This window comes from Fonsecaea erecta (genome assembly GCF_001651985.1).
Source record: "Fonsecaea erecta strain CBS 125763 chromosome Unknown Scaff2, whole genome shotgun sequence".
In the NCBI taxonomy this organism is placed as follows: Eukaryota; Fungi; Ascomycota; class Eurotiomycetes; order Chaetothyriales; family Herpotrichiellaceae; genus Fonsecaea; species Fonsecaea erecta.
In genome coordinates, this window is record NW_017387245.1 from 37,072 (window position 1) to 64,907 (window position 27,836).

Genomic DNA, 27,836 nt, shown 5'->3' on the forward strand with positions numbered 1-27,836 from the left:
GCAGACATTTATTATTGAGATGGAAAAGTTTTAGGGGCTTTGGGGTTAAAATGATGTCAAGGCGCAGAGTGATCATAAGGGAAATTCTCGGTCAGAGCGAGGTCCTTTGGGAGTTGATACCATTACAAATTTGTTCAACTAGGGTCACCAGGGGTGTTTCTGATACTGAATGTCAAATTTCTCAATTCCTGAAAGTTGTAGGGCGTCATCCGTCGTCGCCTCTGAAATCTGCATGTCTGAAATATTTCATGCCGACCCAGGCTACTACGACCCAAACCCAAGCCATAATGCACGTCAAGACCATCAGCGCCGGATAATACCCAACAATAGGTAAAGTAGGATCGTCTTCCAATTCCGGCGGCGCGTATGGTGTTTCTCCTACATCCCAAGCCCACGACCACACCCCAAAGCAGGATCCCATCCCCACGACGAAGACAATCCACGTCACAAATAAGATCACATAGCCCCAGGAAGCCGTTTCGGAGTAGTCCCAGAAGTCCTCCTCGGGTGGCGTACCAGTGACAGACTGCGGTTGTGTGGCAAGAGGCGAGCGGGTGCGTGAGCCAAACATCCGACGCATGGGATCTTGGATTGGGAAATAAGAGTCTGTCCCGAACGAAGATGTCGATGGGGGTTGGCGGAGAGCAGGCATCCCGGGCAAAACGAGGTCTTCTTCGTCTGTTGAGGCGTCGGTAGTAGCCAAGTTTGGACTGATGATCGAGGCCGCAGACGAGGCCGGATCGACAGAGGCAATGCTGCTGCGGATTGAGGGAATCGAGACCCGTGATAATGTGCGAAATGGCCAGGATGGGGGAGAGTCTGGCGAGACCGGGCTTGATCTGGACAGATCCTGTTTCGCACGAGGGGTTGGCGGTGTTTCGTGCTCCTCGTCTGTGGGCTGCACCGAGGGTGAGGTTGCACCAGAGAGAGGTGACTTCTTGACATCAGAGGTCTTTCTGTCCCTTCCTTTTCCCAGAACTGTTTTTCTCAGTGACCCTTTCCTCTTTCTCTTGCCCTGGGCTTGTGCTTCCGCCAGAGCACCTCGCCCTCGATGAGGAGAGTCCGGTCCATCTCGATCGCCACCGTCCGTCTTGTCCTGGTCGCTGTTTGTGCGGAGGAAGCTCAGGCGCGACAGAAGGTTTCCGGAAACGGATCTCTTGTGACCTGGGGCGCCATCATTGCGCTTCTTCAGTTTATTGCTCTCCCGAAACTCTCGCTCCTGCGCACTGTAATTGACCTCGTCCTCGATCCTTGGGAATGGGGTAGGTATATCCTTATCGGTGGTGTCCGTGCTGCCATTGGCGAATCCGTTCATGGCAGGTTGACAGGCTTCCGCAGGACATGCTGTACACCACGGTTGTGATTTACCCAATCCACAGTCTAACTGTCGTCTGCCTACAGTCCACAAAAGACTCTCACTTAGTCAGTCCGGTAGAAGATCAGGTCGAAAGCATCGAATTTCATTTCGCAACTGTGGAGGTGATTATAAACTACGTTGTGCGGCTCATCCTCGATCAGGACGACGGTGATACCACCCTAGATGTGCACCACCTCAGCTGTGCACCACCCTAGATGTGCGCCATCGACCGGCGAGGACAGAAAACTAGCTCGCTAGTATGCGCGAGCTCCCCTAATACCTCGGCATAGATTTCAACCTCATTTCCGTTGGCATACCGACCAGATAAAATGACTGTCCGATACCCTGCGTCGCATGTTATATCTTCGCGTTAAATTTGCTCCTCATCGACTTGACGTGTTCAGCTCGACGCAATCATGTGTGTAAACCTTGAAGACCTGGAGTCCTAATACAGTTTTTACACGAACTCTACGCTCCTCCGATTTAATCAGAGTCACGGTTTCTCTCTCCGCTATTCCTGCGAAGCCCAATGATCCCATCACCCAGGCTGTTACACTTATCTGACTTGAAAGTGGAGTGATATAATACATGGCGATTGCTTGGCCGTCTTATTGGATGAATGCGCTGGAGTGCTCTTGGGCTTCAATGAAGAGTCTGGCGACACTGGACCAGCACGCGTCTATACGGCTTATTTAAATATATCCTACAAAAGACCTGTTCGAACGCCCCCAGCTATTGTTGCAAATTCCAACCGCCGCATCAAGACGGGACAGAAGACTGTTGTTACCGTGGAAATTCTGGAATCAGAAGGCGCCGTCCCTTGCAACGCAGAAATAATGTGCCGCTCAGGGGGCAGGAAGATTGCGCACGAATACCGAACAATGATGAATACGTCCTCGTCCAGGCAGACTGTGAGAGATAACGGAGTGCAACATCTCATTTTCCACTGCAATCACGTCGAGATGTGTCAATTTGTCGTCGCTCAGGATATGGACGCAAGAGCCTAAGCGAAATACGATTGGGAGAAGGGAGACTGCGTACGCAGCACCGCGTTCCTCTTTAGATTCTATCGTATTGCCATCCACGCCGGCCTCTGAGATCTCGGCTAGCTCGTCACCTGTTCAAAAGATTAACCTCCACCATGTCGTCGCTGTAAGTGCTCCGTTCTTTCACGCGAACTAATTTCCCCCCTGCAATGTCGCTCTGAAGCGTCCTGTTTGCGTTCAGTTCTCGGTCTTTCACTTTAGCTTTGTATGTTTTATATGACCCTTCTCCAATAGTGGCTAAGAGATATCGGGGATTGACTCCCACGACCTGTGCGCCTTTTTGGCCAAATCCAAAGGACGTGACGCTGAATGCTTTGATGGCGGAACTACTTCGGTAGGTTTGTGACGGGAAGAACAAGAGATCGCGATCCCGTAGCTGGCAGTCGATGTTGTCCGCGTTGCGATTGCCGGGGATGAACCCCGTTCTGAGACTCTGCAGACAGCCGTTCAATGCAAATGCCCCTAAGTGTCCAGAGTCAGCCAAATGATGGTGAAGAACGAAGAACCGTACGAGAAATTGATGGATCAAGCCAAGGAAAAACTGACCAGCGGCCCCCTTCCCATGCCCCAGCAAGCTCTTCTGTGAGACGCATGGGAGGAGATTGCCCTTCTTGCGCCCCAGCCACTGTAGCTGAGTTTGGAGCACGGCTGTCTCGTTGACATCGTTCTTGGGCGTGCTCGTTCCGTGTAAACTGGCGATACTCAGATCGTCGACGGTGAGCCCCCACACCGCAAGCGCACCCCGCAACGGTGATATGGAAGGCTCATCTCTCCAGAACCCGTTCCCGTATCTGTAACGTGCGTCTCGGATGGAACGCTGAGCATCGGCGTCGACCTGTCTTCGGTACGCGGTGACAGATTCGACTACCTCCGCGTTCTCAGATGCGGCCGTTTCGCCGGGTCGTACGCATTGCTCGGCTAACCATTCGTCTAGCCAGCCATCCTCAGTTGCACAGTATTCTTCGATCTGGCGTAAGGAGTGTTCCAATTGTCGTCGGCGGTAAGGCAAGCTAAGGAGTGGTGATACAGGACCACCTCTCTTCTCAGTGGCAGCGGTCAAAATTCCTTTGCCCGGTGCCGGCACAGACCGACCCACCTTATCGGACGCCGTGTGTGCCATCGCGACGATAGCCTTGATAGGCAATCCCATGTCCAGCGCGAGCTGTGCAGTAGTGAGCAGCTGGACTCCACACCCCTCGCCCTCGACAAAGCCGGCACGGGTGGTCGTCGTGGGCCGCGACGCATCCTTGGGACTGCGTCCGGCGCTAGCATCCACGTTGGCGTCGACCGTCGCGTGCATGTTTGCGAATTCATGGGCAATATCCCGTTCGAGGTTGTCCACACCACCAACGAGGACCGCCTTTGCTCGCCCGTTGATGATGAGATCAAAGCCTGTGTCGACCGATTCCAACGCCGTTGCACAGGCCCCGACCGGCGTGCGGATAGGTCCTGAGGCCCCGCAAAGCAACATGTTTATCCATGCCGCCGTTGTGTTCAAGAACGTTTCGGCCAAGACATCTTTCTGGACCTGCCGGCCCAAAAAGCGCTGCTTGAACATGGCATGCGACGAACGCTGGCCTCCTAAGCCAGAACCTATGGCATTGCCGAGCTCGCCTACATGGATGTGGTCGAACAGCTCGAACGCATCCGTGATGCCGGACGACAAAAAGGCCTCCGCTGTTGCCACCAATGCATAAAGCGTGGTCGGGTCAACTTGCGCAATGACGTCCTCGGGGATCCCGTAAGTGCGAGCATCCCAGCCCAGGGGCATCTGTGCTCCCACTGCGCGCCCTAGCTTGGCCGCTCGAGGGATGAAGATCGTTGTTCCCGCGCGCAAGGTGACCATTACCTGACCCTCGGCAACTTCAGTCCCGATGAGAACGTTCTCTGTTCCATGCTCGCGCTGCAAGTCTCTTGCAGTGTCGAGCGACACTTCGAAGGGTTCCAAGTCTTCTTTAATGGCCACCTCACAGAGCACCTGCTGTCTATCGGGAGTTGTCAGGTCATGTTGCCGCTGTTCGACGAGGCGAATTCCCGTATGCTGGATGATGTGATCTTCGTACTTGGCTTTGATGTCGGCATCGGCAATCGGCTCCTTGGTTGCGACGTCAATCCAGCCGCTATAGTCTTTGCCCTGTAGCGGGCCATTGTGGTACTTGACGAGGCCCATTATCCACGCAAGCTCGAGGCAACCGTGTATGGAAAAAGTGCCGGAGCACTCGGCCTCCCACCTCGTCCTTGCACTGCCACAAGGGCCTGGTTTCTGCGTTAGCTATCTCACGGAGTATTTAAAAGTGATCCAGCAGGAGAACCTACCAGCTTCGCCGAACCCGACCACCACCACTACTCTATTCAGATCTACCATGCCATCAAGCTGCTCAGCTGTCGATTTTATTTCTTCCCAGTCTGGCAAGTCCATGCTCTGCATCCGAATACTTGCTTTCCTGGGCACCTTTGTAAGCGGAGTTAACGAGCTTGCTGGCTCTGTTTCTTGCAGTTCCCTGTACAAAGCCCTTTTGATGGCCGCTTGGGATTGAATTTCATTTTGAATCTGCTTCAGGACGGGCTGAAGAGTCATGTGGGCCGACAGACCACCGCTCAAGTCGGCCTTGATGGGCTCGGTGTCGCAGAAAGAGGCCATGCTGACATCCATCAAAGCGAGCAGATTCCACGCCATCTCGGTGGATGAGAAGGTGCGGATACCTACATCCTTCTCCAAACCAGCGGCGAGCACGTCGTTGTTGTGCATCAGACCCGTGCCGCGGGTCCAACCAATGACCGCGCCACAGAGGGTCAAATAATCTCGCCAGTCCTCAGACCACCACTTGTTCAGGAGCGCCTCTAACGCCAACTTGGACTCAGCATAGAGCCCATCTTGACCGAAGCTGCCATGGTTGGGCGACAGGGGCAGTATCACCTGCGTTGGATGCGTCCGAATGCGCCGCCGAGCCTTTTCTGCTTTGATACAGCCCAAAAGCCGTAGGAGATTGGTGAGCATGACGCGTTGGGCTAGTTCCGATTTGTCGTCAAGGTCATCTACCGCATGGCCCACCACGCTGATGGCCGCAAAGGGAAGGATGTGGTCGGGATCCCAGCCAATCTCTTCATATATGTATCTCACCAGACCATGCACGTCCTGAGAACTGCCTCCATTCCACGGCACAACCACTAACTGCGATCCTCGGGCGCCGTGAAACTGATACAATTCCTTGTAATAAGCGACGGTATCTTGAGAATAAGAGCTCGTTGTCACAAGGACGGCAGCACCTGCAGCGAGGCACAGGCGCACCATCTCCAATCCAATTGAATTCTTTCCTGCACCAGTCACGAGAACCGTCTTCCCGTGAAAGGAGAGTCCTTCCGTAGCAGCTTGGCGGAAACAGTGCGTGTAGGCGACGGTGATTTTTTCGTTGCGGTGCCATCCATTTTGGGCTTTCGTCTGCATTTCCGGGGTCCAGGCGCAGCTGGCAGGGGGTAGCCGTGGAGATACAGCTTCGGCGGACTGTGGTGTCGATGGCGCAGATTCGGCAGCGGAGTTTTCAACCGTCTGGAGCAGGCTGAAAACAGCATCTGCGTCCGATGAGGCGGAGAAGCTATACTAAGAGGCCGAGCTGTTCTCGAAATTGGCGTCCAGTAAGGCTGTAGAAGCCAGAGTTACCTGCTTCGGAATTTGACGTGGTATGGTGGACACTGATATTCGTCCTTCCTCGCTGATGTTGAGAATCGGGATTGTGGAGATTCCGGAATACTTGAGTCTAGGTCTCGCCTGACAACTGGCTTCTTTACAGGCCTTTTGAAGACCATGCAGCCATAATTCTATGGCCTTTCTTGTTAGAATAGGAGTAATGTCCTCGACTGTGTCAAGAAGGCGTTGGATTGTATCCAGCAGCTGTCTTGTAACACGTCTCGACAGATGGCCGTAGCTGTCTTCCGCCTGAGCTCCAATCTTCTTAATGTCTCCCGAGGACGCGGTGGAGTATATCGCATAGAGGTCTTGGATGACCCAATTCCAGTATGAGTCGTATTTGCGTATCTTCTTGCTGTCAAACTTGGGCATGATGCCTCGTTCGTAGGCCTCGCCATGCTCGGCGGACCATGCATCAACCCTGCCTTGGAGATCGTCCAACTGCATCTTCATGCCTGTTTCCTTTGCGCTGACACAATGGATATCCTGCTCCGTGCGCTTCGCAAATACTTTGAGCAAGTCCAAGTCTCTTTTGTGCTGTTCAGCTCTCAGGGAGTTCAGAGCCGCCGACGGGACGATGTCTGAAGCCCTTGAATGTTGATCCTTACATTCGGACATGAAGGCGGAGGGTTGAACGCCAATATCCAGTAGAGCCTGCTGAGCGACATCGTTGAGGTAACTCTGACCTTCTTTTTCATTCGACAACCTTGTCTGCGGCGGGCGGAATGCGGCCAGCAGCAACGTGCGATCCTGCAAGCCCTGGGCGAAGTGCCATATGCTTGAGAGATATCGACGAGAAACGGCCACGCCAAAGCCGGCAGGCATCTTCGTCGACATCACTTTTCCTACGACCTTGCTCGTACATGGACCCAGCTTGCTTCCGGTACGCGAGCTTGAGATCAGGTCGCCGAGTTCGGCCAGCGGCACTTCCTCAGGCTGATCGGGCAGCCAACCGAATTCTTCAATAAGGTCTCCTATGATTTCATTCTGTACCGTGGAGCGACCTGACATTGGTTTTGGCCTGCTGTTAACCCAGGTCCACGAGATGCGCCAACTCACAAGAGAGTGATGTAACTTACCGCCACTGAGAGCTTTGATGGTTTGGTCCTGAACAACCTCACTGGGAGTTTTCTTCAGCGCTAGGGCCACCACGGCGGTGAGAAGTTCAATAGCTGTGACGGGCTGATCTGGGATAGAAATCTGGGGAGTTTGTATGGCCATTTCTGGAGCCTCTTCTTGCACGGATTTCGCGAGACGTGGGGCTTCAGCTTTGGTCGGCATTTCGCTCACAGCAGGCTGTGCAGGTTCCGGTGAACTTTCTGCGCCTTCCTCGACCTGATAACGATAGTATATTGCATCCCTATCCCTCTTATAACTCAGCAGCTGCCTTTCTAAGCCCAAGGCGACATCGCTGATGTCGTAGCCGCTTGATTTGATGGTTTTCGCGGCCATATTGGTGAGTGTTTCCGCTGGACCAATTTCGATGAGCCTTTCAGTGGAAAAGTCACGTAGTATGGTATCTTGCGTCTTGATCCTGGTGGGCTGTCAGTTGATGTCCATGCACAACAAGTGACGACGTGCCATTGCACTGGAAAGCAAAACTGGTGCCTATGACGTTCTCTCAGTATTGTGCTGGCCAAACCTGACGCCTTCAAACCTACGCAAGAAGCTCAATCATGAGCACACGCGTGAGCTGCTGCTCAGTCGGCGTGTATTGAATCTCGTCTCCCATTGTGGATGGCAGGGACAGAACTCAGCTGTCATGAACAAAGGTGTAAAGGGGGCGCCACTTCATCAGTACTACACAACGTCGAGGTTGTGTTATGGCAGATTTCGAGCAATTACCCAGCAATAGAAGGAAAAAGCCTGAGAGTCTACATGAGCTTTGGGTTAATACGGCAGCATCGCTGGCTGTAGACAAATGCAAACCATATGGATAGCAAGCGCATGAATATGGTAGATCGTTCCCTCCCTCAGCTCTGCAATCTTTCTCTTCAATGCATCCAAAACAGTTCCTGGGGAAATGCCGCAGCACTTAGGCATCGGGATGGAGACCATCGCCACAGAGGGTCCTTGGATATGACTGTGATGATCATGCCATACCACAGCAGCACTGAAGAAGATCTGAGTTGGTCTTGACACTGCAGGTTCTCTCTTTCTCGGTGAAGCTTGAACGCCGGGATATAAACCCTGACTATACATGAGAATACCCGGGCCAGAGGCTCAAGAGTGGCATCATGAATACTGCAGCTGCTGGCAGATAGAGTGAGAAGGCCAGTGAAGTGAGCAAATGTCTGAGCGAGCAAATGTCTGAGAAAACCTTAATCGAGCCTTTGACCTTGCACCGACCGGTAGTGAGGTGAATTTCAGAATTAGCGATTGCATGGTTGACAGTGCATCCAAATCTGAAGATTACGCTATCGTGCTGTGACGGTACACATCGAATCCCATCCGACTAACATGCAATTCGTGTCAAAGGTCCCCCGAAATGGAGATATGATCTCTGACAGTGCATAGGTAGGCTGCTTGGGCACGATGTCGAAGGCGAACCTTACTATCTTCATGATAGTGGCTGAGGTGGGGTGGAATACTACCGCGCATGCTTTCAGCATCGGGAGAACACGGTTATAGGCGGAGTATAGACTAGGGAGATCTAACCCACCCCTGGTCAGCCTCCCAAAACGTGAAATCTAATACCTTAACCTCGTGCCTAATCGGGAGAGCGGACTAACCACTATGCAGCAACCTAGCTAATACCGATACAAACTCCGCACAGCTGAGATGCAGATAATCGGGGTGAGCTTTGAAACCTTTCTGCATCCTTATGTGAGATAATTTTCTTATTACCTTGGAAATTCACAAAGAATCACCCTTTGGCTACCTCTATGGTAAGTTGTGAGGGCAGAGCTTGGGTTCGTCACACATATGTTGCAGGCTCAGGGCAAAGGGTGTGAGCTTGTGAATCAAATCTCGCTCCACGTGCCTCTAGCACATGGAAAACTACAGATTTAGGTGTCTCCGTCTTGCTCAGAAGCCGACTCGAAGCAGATTTCCGCTTTCAATATTCCGCTGTACGATTATCCGTCACGAGCCTCAGAAATACTATGTCTACTTCGCGAAGTTCTCAATTGAGACGCATTGAAATGCTTGCTCAAAGTCTTCAATCAAGTCTTCGATATCTTCAATCCCCAACGACAAGCGGCACAGACTTTCGCTTACTCCCATGACCGCGTTGTCTTCAGTAGTAAATTCCCGGTGGGTAGTGGAACGATGGTGGCCGATGAGCGTTTTGGCATCTCCCACGTTAGTCGTATTCGTAATCAGCTTCAAGCAGTCGATGAACTTGATGGCCTCCGCAGCGCCACCCTTCAACTCAAAGTTGACTATTGTACCAAATCCTCGCTGGAAATATTTGAGCGCACGTTGGTGAGACGGGTGGTCATCGAATCCTAGATACTGGACGCTAGCCACGCGAGGATGAGCGCGTAGCCAACGTGCAATGGCGTAGGCGTTTTCAGATTGGCGTTGACACCGTACCGACAGTGTCTCCACGCCAATAAGCAGTTGTTGAGCAGCAAGGGGTGTGAGACATGGCCCATAGTCGCGCATATAGTCCTTTTTCAAGAACTGCATATACGCCTTGTCTCCAACACTCTTGTACCAGTTTGCTTGTTCAGCGTCCAGACCAGGAAACTGTCCATGAAGACGTGGGAATCGAGCTTTGTTAGCCTGCCAGTCGGAGCACGCTGTACCAATCACAATGCCACCAAGTGTTGTGCCATGGCCTCCAATCCATTTGGTGGCAGAGTGGATGATGATATCCGCACCCCATTCTGCAGGTTGGCAGAAGTATCCGCCTGCCGTAAGTGTCGCATCAACAACCAAAGGGATCTGATAATCATGCGCAATAGCAGCAAGCGGCTCGAAGTCGGGAACCGCAAGACTGGGATTCCCCAGCGACTCTGTGAATATGAACTTGGTGTTGTCATCAATCAGTCGACGGATGCGCTCAATATCTTCCGTGACATTGCAGACGCGGGCTTCGATGCCCAGCTGAGACAGCACTTTGTGGAACTGATGGTGAGTTCCGCTGTGGATAGCACCTGATATGATCACGTTGTCACCGACGGCGGCCAGTGACATGACAACACCGAGCACTGCAGCACCGCCGGAAGAAAACGCTAATCCCTCTACACCGCCCTCCAAGGCTGTCATTCTTTTCTCGAATCCATTATTAGTAGGCTAGGATATTTGGGTTAGCATAAATTGATCCCGCATTTTCGAGAACAACTCACATTCGCCAACCGACTGTAGATGAATGTCTCCCGTTTGGCTATGTCTCCGAAGCCAAATATGGCACTGTCATCTGAAGTGAATTTGAACGAGACTGTGTTGTAGATGGGAAGAGTGCACTGTCCATAGGCTGGCTTTTCTTCCAACCCGCTGTGCACTTGACGGGTATCGAAACGCCATCCAGGCGCTTCCTTGGGCTTGGAGGCACCTTTGCTTATATGTCCTAGCAAATGGCTTTGGTATTGAACAGGTTGTTCATCGTCAACATTGAGAAGAGGTGCCATCCTGGACTACGAAAACTTTTCACTGTGAGTTGTCAGTTTCTCCCCAAGTAACAATCTGGGATACAAGTTACTGGTGACGCTGGTGTTATAAATTGAGAGTGTAACAGAGAGTTCACAGAGAATTCACAGCCTTGCCATTGCCCGTCACTGCTTGCTGACTTTGCAGGAAGAACATGCAGAGTCACAAGTTGACCCTGGCAACCACTCTGAGGGTGGCGAGGATCCACCCCACACCATGGCCCAAGCTTGTGAATGCTCTCCTGTGGCAAGATCTTGAAAGGGCACCTTCTAGTTCAGGTTGAGGAGCATTGAATAAAGGATGTCGACTGTTCGTAGAAGCAGAGTTTGACTTGGCGAGTCAAGAAGGAGATTATTGCAGCAGCCACATTGCATCGCAACTCTATCCGTCGATGACCCTACGAGATAGTCTGAACGATGTCTCATATCAAAGCTCCTCACCACTCAGAGCCACAGGGACTTCCACAACAATTATATATCCGGATTCAAGACTTTACCTTGGAGAGCGGGTCCACGATTCACGAGGCTGTGGTTGCCACTAGTTTCCGTGGCCTGCTCAACGCAAGACGAGATAATGCCGTCGTTATTTGTCACCCCCTTTCCGGCAGTGCGGCTATGGAAGACTGGTGGTCGCCCATAACAAACCGGTCAGATGCTGCGCTCGACCCGAGCAAATACTGTCTCATCTGCTGCAATTCACTCGGAAGCCCGTATGGCTCCGCAAGTCCGCTGACTTATCCCGTGGGCCGTGGGAAAGGTCGTCGCCCATATGGGTCCGCATTTCCGAAAACTACCATTCAAGATGACGTCCGGTAAATACTCGCCGCTATGCACCGCGTTTGTGTATGAGCTAACGCCGTACTTGTGGATGCAGAATTCACAAGACTGTGCTTGATATCCTGGGAGTCCGCTCAATTCACTGCGTGATCGGTGTGGGCATGGGAGCCATATTGGCACTGGAATGGGCCTTGCTCGGTCAGGAGCATGTGCGAGCCATGGTCTTGATATCAGCAGACGCAAAACACACTCCGTCGATGGACAAGCGATCCTGCGGCGCAGAGAGACATGATACCCCTCTGCGCTCCAGACAGAAGTATCCCTGTCACCGGGTCGATCTCGACCCTTCATTTGACCATGATTGCTTTCACCACATGATTGACAAGATCGAGTCTCACGTTGTGATCAGATCCTGCTCCGCGAGCACAAGTGAAGATGAGCAGGCTCCGAAAGAAGTTCTCGGGCAAATACGGCAACCGGCCTTGGTAGTGAAGGTCCCGAGACCTCGTATCTGTCCGCTGGAGGATAAAGCGCACCTATTCAAGAACATTCCTAACGTCATCTCTGCGACAATAGAACATGATGAGGGTTATGGAGAATCGCCTATTATGGCAGAGCAGCTGGACAGTATGCTTCATACGTTTTTGGACGCCATACCTAGGTGATTATAGGCCTGATTGGAGTATCTCCCCCATAGGAAGAGCGAAAGTGTAATCAAGCACAGACAATCAAAGGCAGCAGTCCACTCGATCTAAACACTGGAATAGGCTTGTATACTCTGAGCTGTTCTCATAATGTACCCACAATCTCCGACGTTTATCAGGCACATAAGATCAGCAACTCACGATGCACTATCTGAGCAAGATCTCTTACGGGTATTCGGACACCGAGAGGATTTTGGAACACAATGCCTATGTGAATCAAACACTGTAACAAGTCTTACCAAGATGATTCTGAGCTTGGACTACGTTGTGAAATTTTGTTCTTTGGGGGTTCAGTATGTTTCATGTTTCAGTTGGGAGCTGTGAACTTCGTCAAATAACAATCCTACAATATCCCTGTAGAAGCCTCAACCACTATGGCACCAGGTTAATTGTTTCAAGCTGTCGCTGGACACTGGTGATAAACCCCTTACCTCAGTGGAACTGCGTCAAAGGCTTGCTGAAAATCAGCGATGAGGTCTTGCACGTTCTCGATGCCCAAAGATAGCCGAAACAAGTCTTGGTACACTCCCATATCCTCATTCTCCTCTTCAGAACAGGTCTTGTGTGTAGTTGACCAGTGGTGGCCAACGGTGGTCTTTGCATCGCCGACGTTAGGCGTGTTCAAGATCAGTCGAAGGGCATCAATGACTTGCCAAGCCAGATCGAGACTGCCCTTGAGACCAAAGGTGAGCACTGTACCGAATCCGTTTCGCAGGTACTTCTTGGCCATTTGATGGTATTCATGGTCTTCAAAACCAAGGTATCGAACCCACGCTACTCGCGAGTGGTTTCGCAACCAGGCTGCTATCGTTTCAGCATTCTCACATTGGCGCTCGCAGCGGAGGGAGAGTGTTTCGACGCCAATGAAGAGCTGCTGAGCCGCCTGTGCTCCCAAACAAGCTCCCGTGTCCCGCATATAGTCCCATCGCAGGAAGGTCATGTAGGCTCCTCCTTTGAACTGCTCAAAAAGACTGGGTTCGCTGCCGTTACGGCCTCTTCTCGCATGGAGATGTGGGAATCGAGCCGCATTCGATTGCCACGTCGGACGACCCGTATCGATGACAACACCTCCTAGAGTTGTCCCGTGGCCCCCTATCCATTTTGTGGCCGAATGAATCACAATGTCTGCCCCGAAAGATGCGGGTTGACAGAAATAGCCAGCGGCGGTGAAAGTGGCGTCCACAATGAGAGGTATCTGAACCCGTCGGGCGATGGCCGAGAGCTTCTCCAGGTCGGCCACTGCACATTTTGGATTGCCAATGGTCTCTGTAAAGATGAACTTGGTCCTTTCATCGACCAGCGATTCGACCTTGGCGATGTCGTTTGTGTCAACAATACGGCCCTCGAGCCCCAATGCAGGCAGGATGACCTTGAACTGATGAAAAGTGCCGCCGTGCACCGAGCAAGACACGACAGCATTGTCGCCGGTGACGAAGAGGGACTGTGCGACTGTCAAGACAGCGGCAGCTCCACTGGAAAAAGACAGGGCTTCGGAACCAAGCTCAAGGGCAGCCATCCGCCTCTCGAATCCTGTGGTGGTGGGCTGTGGCAGCCGTCAACATCAGCCATCGATTCAGACAGGATTGCCAAAGAGAACGTACATTTGACAGCCGACTGTACATGTAGAACTGACTTTTTGGGCCATCTTCAAAGCTGTAGGCAGATGAAATACTTTTGGAGCTCTTGAATCGGAAAGAAGCTGAACTGTAGACTGGCAGTGTGCACTGTCCGTGGGCAGTCTCGTCTTCAAGACCAGAGTGGACTTGAACGGTATCAAAGTGCCAATCGCCAGCGGCACGCGCCGGAGTCTTAACAGGGACAACATGGCCGTCAGCGGCGCCGTTGAACTCGTCGTGGACAGCTGAAGGACTCATGCTAACGTGGTGTTAGGGGAACTAAACACTATCTGATCCGCAAAATGATTATGTGCGCTTACGGACTATGCAGTCAAAACCTATATATTCTGAGATAGAATCCTCAATATTTGCTTCTCCTCCTTCGTAGAATGATGTCGTCAAGGAGGTTATGCTGTGCAACTTCCTGCGGTAGTTCTTAGGGTAGTCTACAGGACCAGATGACCCTGCAGTAGCGCCGGCATTTCTCTCCTGAGTTGCAGTGTCAACAACCAGCAACATGAATCACAAACTTGACTGTGCAGACAATCTTGTCCCCTGAATTGGTTGAGATCGACATTGACGCAGGTCTTGCTTGGAACGTGCTGAAATTTGAGACTGTCTATTATGGCAATGCGATGCACCCACCGTCAGTTCTTAAGTCGATCTCCCCTTGTGAATAAGACGATCCATAGCTTCACCATAACTTCATCCTTTCTTTTGGTACGCTCTTCAGTGCGAGATCGTGACAGACAGACATGGTTCCTCACGCAATATCAGGGCCGGAAAGCACAGGAAGCGTCCGGGACCTCCAGAGCGAAGCTCAATACTATGTGCGCAAGATGACTATCAACATCACAAACGCCAGTTCCCTGGGCCCTTTAGACACACCGGAGAAAGCCGATGAGCTCGTTGCTCTCTGGGATGATTTCTACGAAGTCATCGCCTTTACAACGCTGGACAGCGAACTCGAGCGCGAGATCCTGGAAGATCCAGCGATTATCAAAATCATGCCAGATATCAGACGGATCCTGGGAGAGAGTGAGGTAGCTCTAGAAAAGACCTGGGCCGATCGGGTTGTGGCTGTAAAAGATCCCTCAGAAGGTGAGCTATCGAGTCCCTCGTCCCTGTTGAGAAACCCCAGACGGCCCACTGACCAACTGACTTTCAGCACGGAAGATTTTTGTCTCAACGCCATTACACGAATTCTATGAGCACGTGGTCAAGGCGGAGTGGTCCGCGATGCTCTCAATCTTAGGCCGGACCCCTACCTCTGTGGCCATTTTGGGATCCGGCGCCATGCCTGAGACAGGGATCTGGATCACCGACTGGGCGCAGAAGAATGGTCAACAAGTCCACATCTATAGTCTTGAACTATTCCCTGACCGGCTAGAGCAAGGCAGAAAGGTTTATGATGCTCTTACTGGATCAAAGCATTGCACCTTTGAAGCAGGCGACGTTCGAACGACTCCTCAGGACCTCAGCGCCCACGATATCGTTTATTTCAACGCCGCCGTTGGCACCACGACCCTGGAGAAGGAGACGATCATTCTCGACGTCGTCAAGCGTATGCGCGTAGGTGCTTACATGATCACCCGAAGCACCCACTCTCTCAAGACCATGGCATACCCGGTATGTCTGCCTCTTCTCTTCTCTTTATGTTTGCGATTTGCTCCACAAAGTCCAATTTTTCTTTTAACACATTGCCACAGCCCGCCCAGATCCAGACACCGCGCGTCTTCAAGAAGCTAAGGCCGGTCCAAACCTGCCATCTCAACGGCGAGCGTGGCAAGAACGCCAGTGCGAGTTTCATCATCTCAAGAGTCGTTTAGGTGATGCTTTAGAAAGCCGTCACTCGACATAAGGGTTACCGACAAGTCTCCATATACCGCGCAGCCCATATTGTTAGTAGTTATTTCTGTCACATAGAGTGAAGAAATGCGTATCATTTCGGTTGTGAAGTCTCCTGTGTTCCTTGGTACCGTGGTGAAATGTGGTTCACATAAACTCATCACATCATCACGAATAGCTGACTATGCCTTGCTCATCTGAACCATTCAAACACTGTTGATGAATGCACAGAGGAATATCCAACTTGTGTGAATATACCTCGCACGGTCAACAAATTAAGTCGATTTTAACCTAAGACTCGCATTATGCGTGTACGTAGCCCAATGCCATGGTAGGCCCGTTCGATGACGGTGGAATACAAGATCAACCCTGCCTTGCAATGTCCTGCACGGTGGTGAAGGGGTCTTCCTATGTTTCGCATCTGTAAATGTGCCAATTAACACCAGTACTATATATACTCCTATAAGTAATAAACACTTCGCTATGGCTAACTATACCTCTCGCGCTTTGGATCGAACTTGTCATAGATGAAACGAAGGAAACGCAGGAAGGCCCACCACAGTGATGTATATTAGCTGCAATAGTGAATAGATCTGCTTAGCAATCTACTTAGTACGTATGTGAGTTTTCCTGCTGGGTCGTCTCTGAACGAGGGGAGAAAGAGAAAAAGAAGGGAAGATAGGCAGACGGTTGAGTAGCCGAATCATGCCAAGCCACACGTTTCTCGGCGGTTCATCGGTCTGGGCATGTTCCTTGGGTGAACCAGAAATTCCATAATCCTGTCGAACGGTCTAATCCATCTTCCCCGCCTGGCGATACCCCTTGTACTTCTTGGTATGCCAGTCAATGCTCTTCCAGCGCTTGCCGTTCTCGTCGACGAACCCTGCGTCCAGTTCAGGGCGGATGAAATACGCACACGAGAACCGATTTTCAATGACTGTCCCTGGGTATGGGATAACTCGATGGAGAGCAGAACTGAACGTCTTGCCCGAGAGAAATCGAAGAGAGTCCCCGATGTTTATAACGGCGCAGCCCGGCTTGGCTTCAAGGTACTGCCATCGACCTGTGGTTGGGCGAAACGCTTGCAGGCCACGGTCGCCACAAAACAGAATGGTCAGGCTACCAACGTCTGTATGGGCGGCAAGACCGGCGTTCGAACTCTCCGAAGACAGGTACGGATAGCGTCCAATGGTCATACAGGTGGTGGAAGGCTTAAAAGGTCGGTGCACTGATGCCAATCCATTCTCGCGCCAGTCTGAGCTCCTGCCTCTTGTATTATAGTCCAGCGACTTCAGCATGTCCAATCCGATATTGTGCAACTGGTTCATGAATTCTGTGAGGAAGGCTGAATTCTCCTGAAAAGCGGGTGGCAGAAGACATTGAGCTTCTCCAGGAATTGGGTTGCACATGTTGTCCCTGGGAAGCTGAAGAACGTGGAAACCATAAACGTCAGCGCTTCTCTTCAAACACGTTCACACCATACAAGACACTTACCGAGTATGCTTCTACACCAAACTTCTTGTTATCTCCGCGCAATCCAGCATTTCGACCAAACGGTGTATAGCTGGTAGGTTGTCAATATTAAGCTGGAAAAACAGAATGACTGACGCCAACAATGGGATCTGTCCCATGGTCAGGAATTCGTAGAGATAGACCTACCCGTTCAGTTTCCAAGCATTGATCAGGTCTATGTCGTATGCCATCTTCTCATCGTCATCCAGTGCAAAAAAGTCCCCAGCAATCTTGTAAACCTCATGGACGTCCTGCACCACGACGCCTGAAACTTCGTTCTCATCACGAAGATCAAGATACCAGAACCCGTCTTGCTCGCAGGCTTTGCGGAGGGCTACCAACTCGTCGGCATCAGCATTGCGCAGCTTTGCGTAGGAAATGGTGGCAAAGTCAGCATCTTCTGTGATGTTAGTGATGCACTCGGAGGTCTGGGGTGCTGTGACGGTGGTGGTGGCAGTGGTCGACATGACTATGTCAAATTGATGTGTAACAAAATGTTTGGATACGAGCAGCAGGGAAGGCTCCTGGACGAGTTGTTTCACCTTCAGTTAATGCTCTCTAGGCTTCGACAGCAGCGGTTCCAGCACTGCATCTATTTCTAGGCAACATAGAGGCCCCGAAACCATCGATACTATGAGCCGTTCACCCGCCGCATCAACAACAAAATCCCTGGTGCTTTTTCTGACCAAGATTTGCATAGTTACGGGTCGACCGACAGCTGCATGGTCACAAGCAAGGAGAGGGGCCTGCCTTGGAACACACTCATTCCTAAAATGGTGAGCAACGAGGCAGTCTTGATCCTTGGCGGCCCCCTGGTTCCATATCTGGTCGTATATGAGATATATAGCTTTAGTCAATGGGCGATAGGAAATGAGCGGTTGGAATTCGTGAGGGCTGTATGTCGACCAATCATATATATCTTACAGCTGAAAAGGGTAATTCCTATTTCTATATTACTACCGCCTTGGGCAAATGATGGTAGACTACGAGGTACACAATTTTAGGTTCTGACCTGGCTTCCGAACGGGAACGCTAATGTTCAACTTATGTTAAACTTCGCGCTATGAGGCTTTGGCGGTGACTACCTAGGGGCAACACACCTCTCAGTCTGGCCATTCTCATTACGAACATCCATACACCTCTCGCATCGACACCCGCCTATTAGCCTCACTATGCATATATACTAACTAAAGCTCTCTCCTGCCTCCAAAACGCCCAACAGGTGGAGAATGACGTATGGGTACCCACTCCTGGACACGGACTAGATGACAATGCAGGTGTCGATTGAGCGGATCGCCTGATGCTCAGTGCGCACACATTATTGTGTCATGGCCCTGAAGGAGCACCTGATTAGCTGGAAGTCGCTGCCGCCTGGGCTGGCTACCGGCAGCTCATCTCATAGGCCACGCGTCTAGGAGTGGTAAATGCAGCTTCAGGGGCCTCGGTATACCTGCTTCGTTTTCCGCGGGCAGCTTCCCATTCCCAGTTTTCCAGAATCGACGTCTTGTTTTCCACTTCATCATTGCAGTTTCTCCTTTCGCACAGCGATAACACAATTTCATTCCAGCTGCAATTTCTCACGTCCACGCTTGCACATGGCGCGCCATGTGGCGGGCAGCCACGATGAGGCCAATGAAGCAAGACCTCTTCTCTCACCTATCCCGGATTCGCATTCGTCTGCCGATGGGCTGTCCACATCAGAGCAGCTAACACACTGTGACTGGCCTTGGATACGCGTTGTCGCACTGGTTGTTGTCATCGCCGTTGTCTCCGACATTGGAGAATCCCTTTACGCTGCGCCCAGGGTCCGTTTCTTTGAGTCTATTGTCTGCACTGAATACTACAGGCAGGAGGACCCTTCGTTGCTTCACAAACACGGCGATATTCCGGAACATCTCTGCAAAGTGAATCCGGTCCAGGACGAGCTCGCTTCTGTCTTGGGCTGGCAGCTTTTCTTCGACAGTATTCCAGCTATCTTGCTTCCCGTCCCGTACGGCTATCTCGCCGATAGACGTGGCCGGAAGCAGATCTTGATCATGGCAATGGTGGGCTATACAATGTCTTACGTGTGGACCCTCTTTTCTGTAAGTCTCAATGAGCCCTGCAGTCACTTCCTCCACCCTTCGGACTGACCTCTATTTTTCTTGAGAATAGGCCGGGGTGTTGCATTTGCCCTTGAACTATGTCTGGCTGTCCTCGCTCTTCTTTCTCCTCGGTGGCGGCCCAACAGTCGGAACAACTCTACTCACCACCGTCGTTGCTGACGTAGTACCACCAGAGTCAAGGACCACTGTGTTTTTCTACCGATTCTGTACCGACCTAATCGCAGACGTGGCAATTCCCCCGCTCACCTCATTTTTAATGTCCAAGAACATATGGATCCCCCTTTTTGGTGCGGTGCTCTTCCAAGCAGGCAGTTCCGTGATGACTTTCACTTTACCCGAAACGTTGCCGCTCCCTATCCCCAAAGAGGCTGTCGATCATTCCACGAGTCCCTCAATAGCCACGACTACTTCAGAGCCAGAAGACAGTTCAAACATTGACAAGCGGTGGAAGGATTGGATCCGAGAGACGAAAGACTCGTTCGACTTTGTCAGACGAGATACGGCAGTTGCAGCTCTCGTGTTAACTTTGTTGATTTCCAAAGTCGGGCGTCAGTCAACGAATGTCCTTTTCCAATATGCGTCCAAAAGATACGGGTGGTCCCTGTCACAGGTATTTGCTCGATTCCCCGTCTCTTTTCTTGTGACTGACTCTATTTGCCATATAGGCTGGACTATTAATTTCTTTACGTGCGGCTGTAAACATTGCATTATTTGCCGCCATTTTACCAGCGATTGCTTCTTTCGCTCTCCGACGTATTGGTGCAGCACCGCTCAGAGATCTTCTACTCGCAAGAGGGAGCATTATCTTCTTACTTCTTGGTACTATTGTACTGTTCTTGTCTGCAACCCCCGCTCTTATGATAATCGGTAAGAGATCCGACATGCGCGTCGGCTCAGACGGACTGGGATTGGCTGACTTGTTTCTTATAGGCATCATTCTGTTCACACTAGGGACGGGTTTTGCACCTACAGCCCGCAGCTTGGTGACCTCGCTTGTCGAATCTCAATGTATAGAGACAACTAGTGACATTGGACGGCTGTACGCACTGATTTCTGTAATGGAGGGGGTCGGTGCTCTTGTAGCAGCATTGGGCATGTCATGGGCCCTCCGATTCGGCCTACACCTAGGCCAGGCATGGCTTGGGTTGCCTTTTGGATTTGCTGCCATCCTCTTCGCTGTGGTGGCAATCATCACGTTCAGCATCAAGGTTAGAAGCGTATGACTGCTCAAGTCGAAGGGAATGGAGATTACAAAAGCAACATGTCAATTACCTCTCAAGCCCCTGCTTCCGTGGAAAAGAATAGTCCATCTGCACAAACGCTGCAGTGCGAGGTCCTACCAGTCCCCTACATAAGACATGATATCTGTCGTCTCAACTGCATACTGCACAGTTTCTAAGCAATGGTTAGTCTCACCGGGACTGATGTTCGGGATCCTGGTCGCCTTCCAGCAGGTCGGTACCTCTTCGACGAGCGGCTGTCGGTCGAAGAAGAGCTGCAGGAGATTGTTCATCTGCTCCCCCTCAAGCAGGAATCCGTCATGTCCGTCATCACTTTCCATCCAGGCAAACTGTGCATTTGGAATGTGCTCTGACAACTCCATTTGCTCCTGGATCGGGTAGAGGCCGTCTGAGGCAACACCAATCACGAGGGCGCGCTGCTTCATCCCTTTCAGGACCTCCTTCATGGCTTCGCTCGGACACAAGTGTGGACAGCGACCTCTGGAGATATCGTGTGTGTCGATCTTGTCCAAGATGTGGACGTAGCAGTTGGCGTCAAAGCGTCTGTTGAATTTCTCGCCTTGATACCACAGGTAGCTCTGCGCCAGGAATACCGGAGATGGGTTGCCCTCGGCCTCAATATCGCCGACATCTGTGCATGTCCCGATCTGTCCAGACCGATATCCGTTGCAGGGTCCCCTTTCGAGGACTTTGACATCTATCTGGCGTCTTCCAAATCGCTTCTCAAAGGACGAATATGTCCGATACGATAGCATGGCTGCCATACGCGCAGCCGCCAGACCAGCTACGGGAGGATCGTCGCCGTAGCAGCCTCCACGCCATCTTGAATCAGACTTGATGGTCGAACGTTGATTCTCGGCCCATGCTATGGCCCACGGGCTTTGTCTCGCGGCGGTTGAGATCAGGACTACTGATCGGACATAGCGGGGACCATGGTGTAACGCCCATTCCATCGCAACCATACCACCCATGCTTGCACCAATTATGCAGTAGATTGATTGTACACCCAGAATATCCATAACATGCTTCTGGATCCTGATAGTGGGAAAGAGACTCAGCTTAAACTTTGTGAAAAGGGAAAAGTGACTCACCGAACATCATCTCGGATTGTCGTCTTCGGGAAAGAGCTTCCGTAGCACGATGTGCTACCAGGCTTGATGGAAAGAGGACTTGAAGAGCCATAAGGACTGCCCAAGACGTTGCAGCATATAACACAGAACTTCGTGAGGTCTAAGGCTGATCTGGGCCGTGAGAAGAGGGACGACCACCAGTCCGCAACATCAGCAGTGCCGGACAGAGCATGGCAAATTAGAATGGCGTTGGTGCCGAGCGGGTTCAGACGACCGCTAACGGTGAAGGCAATGGTAACATCCTTCAGTTTTGCTCCGGATTCCAATTTAAACTCATCAATGGTGGTGTACAGCTGGTTGGGGAGTCTTGATTGCATCGAATGAGGGGCGCCTGGGTTCGAGGGTTTCAAGTTTCAGCAATCAAAACACTTTATGGCGCAATGCTGGTTCCGGACTCACTGCTGGAGCTGACGATGTGCCCTGATGGAGTACGCATGGCTATACTAACGGAAGAGAAAGATGTGTTTCTAGCATACTCGAAGATGATGAACGTAGTATTACATCTCATATGTTACTAGACGTTTAATGTGATTTGAGTCTTCCGAAATTGGATGCCCTGAGACGATCAAAATCTGATGGTAGACGACCCCGGGAAAGGGCACGCATGACTTCTCCAGCCCTCGCTATCGACTCTGAACTCCACCCAACTGGAATCCTTCCACAGCAAGGTCATCTAGTTGTAGCATGTCTGATGCCCAATTCTTGCATGGAATCTGCGTGATTACCGTGTGTTGCACGAAAACAACACGATCCCAACAGTGATTGTCGCTCAGGCTTACTGAAAAGCTGGCATGCAGATCGAGGATGTGTAGGGCTCATCAACATCCCCGGGATGAGATGACAATGCTGCGGATGTCACAGCATATACACCGATACAGATGGGACAAGCTCTGCTAGCTTGTGACATTGCATTGACCAGCCGGGAGGCTGCAAGGTCAATTAGAATCGAACAATGCAATTAGTAGGGGGGTGGGCGCTCGGGGTGGCAGGGCTTTCCACCTTGCTTACACTATATCTATGCAGCCCACGATCCTTCGCTATCTCAGCTTCTCCGTTGGTCATAGTGGCTGGTGGCGCTCCGGATGAGGGTGCCGGCTCCGCTTTCGATGCCACCATCCTACTTTGAGCTCCATTTGTGTGCATAGCTATCCCCCATTTCCGCGCACCTTATCGCCTCCTAAATCCCTCCAGTGTTTGATTGGATGCTACAGCCATTATCGCCAACAAGTAATGATCTTCCGGTGAAGGACGTACAGGTGGTATACTAAAGAATACAACAGAATGACGACAGAAAAAGCTAGGTACCATCAGTACGACATGAGCAGCCCTGTATGTGAGTCGACCAACAACCCTACTTGCGATCGCGTCTCAATCCGAGCCAGAGCTGTGTGCAAGTCCTCAACATGCGACTCTCGACCTGTAACAACGACGATACCCTAGGCCCCAGTGTATCGGGCTGCCGAGGCGACTTCGACTTCACCATCAAATTTGAGCAGCTTGTTTTCTCTATTGTTCCTTCAGCACTCCTCATCGTCGCCGTCGTTGGGAGAGCAGCATGGTCTGTTCGGAAGCCTGTCATTGTCCATGCTCCGACATTCCTGTCTATAAAGCTTGTATGTACTCCGCTGGCTTCCTCAAAGTGGTGCTCGCTGATTCCTCCAGGGAGCTATCGTACTATATGCGTTGCTCAAGTTTGTGCTGCTCATCCTGGTAGCAACCGGTCCCCTTGTCAAAACACATGCCTCCATCGCCTCCAATATCTTGCAACTGTTGGCGGCAACGGCGATGTTCACCCTCTCGTTTCTCGACCACGGGCGGTCGGCAAGACCTTCGGTGCTGTTGAGCAGCTACCTCTTTTTCACGCTGCTTCCCGATATCGCTCAAACTCGCACGTTCTGGCTTGTTGCAGACACCGAGCATGACGCGGCGCATGCCGGTGTCTTCACCGCTTCAATGTTACTGAAGGTCTTCATGCTTTTCGTCGAAGCTCAACAAAAAACTAAGTGGGTGAACTGGGGTACTGAAGAGTTGCACAGCCCCGAAGAGACCAGTGGTATATACAGTCTTGGACTCTATTTTTGGCTAAATAACCTTTTCTTTAGCGGTTACAGAAAGGTCCTGCACATGGAAGATCTGTATCCTCTGGATCGTGCCATTGCCGGTGCAAACCTCTACAGACGGTTTCAAATACACGCCGACTACACCAAAATGAAGGGTACTGCGTATGGCTTGGCTAAGGCGGTGGCTCGAACACTGCTAGTTCCAATGCTGTTACCAATTCCCCCCCGAATTGGCTTGATCTTCTTCAAATTTTGCCAACCATTTCTGATCAACTCCATTCTTGAGGTTATCTCCGGGCAGTCGACCCAAGAGACTGTCAATTATGGATACGGTTTCATCGGAGCCACTGCGCTCATATACTCTGGACTTGCCGTATCTACAGCTCTTTACTGGTATTTTCACTTCCGATCGCTTCAAATGGCTCGTGGTATTCTCATTACCGCCATTTACACCAAAACTACAGAAGCACAGGTTGGGATAGGAGATTCGAGCGCGCCTGTGACCCTGATGAGTGTCGATATTGAACGCATCAATTTCGGTTTCCAGTCCCTTCATGGTGAGCACTTGATAAATTCATTTATTTGTCCCGCCTGGAAAGGCTCTTGGTATTTGAGTCTGACTTGTTTATAGAGGTATGGGCTGCCGGCATAGAGGTCGGTCTAGCTAGCTATCTACTCTACAATGAACTTGGGATCGCGTTCGTTGCTCCCATCGTAACTCTGATCATCTGCTTCTTGGTCATGTCTGTACTGGTCAAATATACGGGTAAAGCACAAAAGAGCTGGATGACTCGGGTCCAGAAGCGTGTCGGCCTGACTGCCACCGTCATCGCAAACATGAAAAACGTGAAAATTGCTGGATTGGCGGGGCCCATCTTCGATTCTATCCAAAAAAATCGGGTCGACGAGTTAAAAGGGAGCAGTCGCGTCCGCCAATTGGCTTTAATGGGCATCATCGTCTCCTGGGCCCCCTTCCTCATTTCTCCCGTCATCACCTTTGCTCTCAGTGAGCGTTCCCTGGACACCGCAAGAGTGTTTACTGCTCTATCATATCTCGTCCTCCTGGCAACTCCTCTCACCGTGGTCCTCAAGGTCGGTCCTCAGATGGCCTCTGGATTCGCGTGTTTGAGTCGTATGCAAGCTCATCTGGAGCGCAACAGCCGAGACGACTTCCGGGTGGTCCCGCTCAACAGCACAGCGCCAGTGGAAAAGGAGCTCTGCATAGTTTCACCTTCGAATAACGATGACAAGATCCGCCCAGGCTCTGCCATTGTGGTTACTGAAGCGACTTTTGGATGGGAAGAGGGGAAAGCGGTCCTCACTGACATAAACATCTGCATTCCCAGATCCTCTCTTACCATGGTCGTCGGGCCGATCGGGTCTGGGAAATCTACTTTGTGCAAGGCGCTTTTGGGAGAAATCCCTTACCATCGAGGCCAAGTCGCTTGGACCAACGGAATCGGCCGAGTGGGTTATTGCGATCAAGCACCCTTTTTGTCAAATTGCTCAATTCGGGACAACATTGTCGGCTTTTCGCCGTTCGATGAGGAAAGATATGCTAGCGTCATCAGCGCGGCAATGCTTGAGGCCGACTTTGAAATACTGCCGCGAGGCGACAGCACAAAGATTGGCAGCAACGGAATCATTCTCTCCGGAGGCCAACGACAACGCATTTCATTGGCTCGGGCTTTGTACTTGCAAACGGACATGCTTATCTTCGACGACGTGCTCAGAGGGCTTGACGCTGACACCGAAGAGCAAGTCTTTAAGCGTGTCTTTGGCACCAATGGCATCATTCGAAGTCGTCAAGCCACTGCAGTACTCTGTACACACTCTGTCCGACACTTACCATCCGCTAATAAGATCATCGCTCTAAACACTCAAGGCACTGTCACTGAGCAAGGCTCCTTTGAGGAACTGGTTGCGAATGGCAAGTACATCCATAGACTTGGTGTGAAAGCCACGGAGAACGACACAATCGGCGAATCAACCGAGACTGAAGAATCATACCAGCATTCTGGACTCACGGCTTCGCGGCGGAAAGCAATCACAATATCTACAAATGACCCTGACGTACCAGACATAGCACGACAACAAGGAGATCGAAGGGTTTACAAACACTACTTCAAGAGCATGGGTTATCTCGTCGCCACCATTCAGATGGTTCTGACCGCTCTGTTCGGCTTTTTTTACAATTTTCCCACTATCTGGCTCAAGTATTGGAGTGATTCCGCGTCCTCGGCGCACCCGTCGCACTGTTCGGGATACTATGTCGGCATATACGGCTTGCTCAATATTTGTTGTCTGCTCTCTATGGTTGTCCTTGCATATCTTGTATGGGTGCTTGCTGTCAGAAGGGCTGGAGCTAACCTGCACCGCGAGGTGTTGCGCACGCTGACCCGTGCCCCTCTCCGATTTTTGACCACGACTGATCAAGGCGTGATCACGAACCTGTTCTCACAGGATCTCAACCTGGTTGATACTGAACTGCCTAATGCCTTACTAAACACTTTGTATAACCTTACTATTGCTGTCGGACAGGCTGCTGTCATGATTACTGCTACAGCCTACATCGTTGCAAGCTATCCCTTCATCATAGCTTTGATGTGGTTGATTCAGAAGCTCTACCTCCGGACCTCCAGACAGATGAGGATGCTGGATCTCGAAGCAAAGAGTCCTTTATAGTTAGTTAACTGCCTAACCTTTCTTATCATCTGACAAAACGTACTAATATTGTCCTGGCAGCACCCACTTCCTGGATACAACTAAAGGAATTGTAACGCTCCGTGCGTTTGGTTTCATCTCCAACGACCGAGCAAAGAATATGAATTTGCTTGACGACTCGCAGCGACCGGCTTATCTGCTCTTCATGCTACAGCAATGGCTTACACTAGTAAGTGTCAGAGACTTGGGCGTTCAAGTGAAAGAGTCGACCCACACCATACCTCATAAATTCCCCCCGATTTAGTGTACAAAACAGCTACTTACCGGCCTTTCAGGTTCTTAATTTCATCGTCATGGCACTGGCAGTCCTTCTCGTCAGCCTTGCTGTAAATCTACATCACAACTCAGGCTTCACCGGAGCATCATTGGTCACGCTAATGAGCTTCGGGGATTTTCTCTCGAGCATTGTGATGCAGTGGACGAAGCTCGAAACTTCAATTGGTGCCATTGCGAGGTTACAAACTTTCAATAACACGGTCGCTCCTGAAGACAGGATGGAAGAGACCATCATTCCAGGCGAGGAGTGGCCAACGAACGGCCAAATTGACCTGCGAGAAGTCTCGGCTACTTATGATGAGTAAGTGTCGTCCTCATTCTTTCGCTTCTTTAGTGGAAGAATTTCTCACTGAGTAACACCTTCTCAGCCCCAGAGGATGTGGAGAGGTACCCAACCTCGTGATCAACAAAGTCAGTCTCTTCATCGCACCCGGGGAGAAGGTTGCCATTTGCGGACGTACCGGCAGTGGAAAGTCCAGTATGTTCGCTCTACTGCTCAAGCTGCTCGACCCCTGCGAAGGTACCCCTGGACGAATCTACATAGACGGCACGCCGCTTCATCTCATTGACCGTACAACTTTGCGTCTCCGTATTATAGCGATCCCTCAGGAAGCCTTGTCTCTGCCGGGCGGTGCCACTTTCAGGCAGAACCTGGATCCATTCGACAGGGCCCACACAGATGAATGCTGTGCCGTCCTGAAAACGGTCGACCTATGGTCGCTGATCCAAAGCCGAGGCGGGCTGGACACGGCGATGACGTCCGACACGTTCTCGCAGGGGCAACGCCAGCTGTTCTCTTTAGCGTATGCGGTCCTCCGGCGGAGGATGCGCTCTCGACTCCTCGGAGCCGGTGGTGTCGGCTCTGAGGGCGGCATCCTTTTGCTGGACGAAGTTACGTCTTCCGTCGATCAGGACACGGAACGAGTAATGCAGGAGATTATTGCAACTGAGTTCCAAGATTACACCGTCGTCGCCGTGAGCCACCGTCTCAGCACGATCATGGACTTTGACAGAGTTGCGGTCATGGACCACGGCGAGATTGTCGAGGTCGGCAACCCCAGGACACTGGTCGAAACCGAGAATACAAGGTTCGGCAACCTGTGGAAATCCGGAGGGAGCTAGGGGAAGAGTGACTCCGGGGTGGCAAGTCTGGGCGTGAA

At 51.4% G+C, this 27,836-nt stretch overlaps 10 protein-coding genes across 10 annotated transcripts; 4 read left to right on the forward strand and 6 right to left on the reverse strand.

Annotated features, from left to right (window-relative positions):
• Positions 1–205: 205 nt before the first annotated feature.
• Positions 206–1,315, reverse strand: AYL99_01775 (hypothetical protein; the record flags this gene model as incomplete). Its single annotated transcript, XM_018833291.1, has 1 exon — positions 206–1,315. The coding sequence occupies one exon, from the start codon at positions 1,313–1,315 to the stop codon at positions 206–208; it is 1,110 nt and encodes a 369-aa protein (XP_018695915.1).
• Positions 1,316–2,470: 1,155 nt separating this feature from the next.
• On the reverse strand, positions 2,471–7,820 carry AYL99_01776 (hypothetical protein; the record flags this gene model as incomplete). Its single annotated transcript, XM_018833292.1, has 5 exons — positions 2,471–2,865; positions 2,950–4,659; positions 4,720–6,001; positions 6,062–7,622; positions 7,750–7,820. The coding sequence occupies 5 exons, from the start codon at positions 7,818–7,820 to the stop codon at positions 2,471–2,473; spliced, it is 5,019 nt and encodes a 1,672-aa protein (XP_018695916.1).
• A 1,376-nt stretch (positions 7,821–9,196) lies between these two features.
• AYL99_01777 (hypothetical protein) lies at positions 9,197–10,665 on the reverse strand (the record flags this gene model as incomplete). The annotated part of the gene is made up of 2 exons (XM_018833293.1): positions 9,197–10,330; positions 10,384–10,665. The coding sequence occupies 2 exons, from the start codon at positions 10,663–10,665 to the stop codon at positions 9,197–9,199; spliced, it is 1,416 nt and encodes a 471-aa protein (XP_018695917.1).
• A 435-nt stretch (positions 10,666–11,100) lies between these two features.
• Positions 11,101–12,125, forward strand: AYL99_01778 (hypothetical protein; the record flags this gene model as incomplete). The annotated part of the gene is made up of 2 exons (XM_018833294.1): positions 11,101–11,495; positions 11,558–12,125. 2 exons carry the CDS (start codon positions 11,101–11,103, stop codon positions 12,123–12,125), a joined length of 963 nt encoding a protein of 320 aa, XP_018695918.1.
• A 404-nt stretch (positions 12,126–12,529) lies between these two features.
• AYL99_01779 (hypothetical protein) lies at positions 12,530–14,038 on the reverse strand (the record flags this gene model as incomplete). Its single annotated transcript, XM_018833295.1, has 3 exons — positions 12,530–12,536; positions 12,596–13,707; positions 13,766–14,038. 3 exons carry the CDS (start codon positions 14,036–14,038, stop codon positions 12,530–12,532), a joined length of 1,392 nt encoding a protein of 463 aa, XP_018695919.1.
• A 497-nt stretch (positions 14,039–14,535) lies between these two features.
• Positions 14,536–15,609, forward strand: AYL99_01780 (hypothetical protein; the record flags this gene model as incomplete). The annotated part of the gene is made up of 3 exons (XM_018833296.1): positions 14,536–14,881; positions 14,949–15,409; positions 15,490–15,609. The coding sequence occupies 3 exons, from the start codon at positions 14,536–14,538 to the stop codon at positions 15,607–15,609; spliced, it is 927 nt and encodes a 308-aa protein (XP_018695920.1).
• An 810-nt stretch (positions 15,610–16,419) lies between these two features.
• Positions 16,420–17,607, reverse strand: AYL99_01781 (hypothetical protein; the record flags this gene model as incomplete). Its single annotated transcript, XM_018833297.1, has 3 exons — positions 16,420–17,052; positions 17,123–17,192; positions 17,288–17,607. The coding sequence occupies 3 exons, from the start codon at positions 17,605–17,607 to the stop codon at positions 16,420–16,422; spliced, it is 1,023 nt and encodes a 340-aa protein (XP_018695921.1).
• Positions 17,608–18,735: 1,128 nt separating this feature from the next.
• Positions 18,736–20,468, forward strand: AYL99_01782 (hypothetical protein; the record flags this gene model as incomplete). The annotated part of the gene is made up of 4 exons (XM_018833298.1): positions 18,736–19,224; positions 19,295–19,855; positions 19,911–20,112; positions 20,176–20,468. The coding sequence occupies 4 exons, from the start codon at positions 18,736–18,738 to the stop codon at positions 20,466–20,468; spliced, it is 1,545 nt and encodes a 514-aa protein (XP_018695922.1).
• A 113-nt stretch (positions 20,469–20,581) lies between these two features.
• AYL99_01783 (hypothetical protein) lies at positions 20,582–22,052 on the reverse strand (the record flags this gene model as incomplete). Its single annotated transcript, XM_018833299.1, has 3 exons — positions 20,582–21,521; positions 21,578–21,947; positions 22,016–22,052. The coding sequence occupies 3 exons, from the start codon at positions 22,050–22,052 to the stop codon at positions 20,582–20,584; spliced, it is 1,347 nt and encodes a 448-aa protein (XP_018695923.1).
• A 967-nt stretch (positions 22,053–23,019) lies between these two features.
• On the forward strand, positions 23,020–27,798 carry AYL99_01784 (ABC transporter; the record flags this gene model as incomplete). The annotated part of the gene is made up of 6 exons (XM_018833300.1): positions 23,020–23,229; positions 23,279–24,233; positions 24,308–26,360; positions 26,422–26,569; positions 26,676–26,977; positions 27,045–27,798. 6 exons carry the CDS (start codon positions 23,020–23,022, stop codon positions 27,796–27,798), a joined length of 4,422 nt encoding a protein of 1,473 aa, XP_018695924.1.
• Positions 27,799–27,836: the final 38 nt, after the last annotated feature.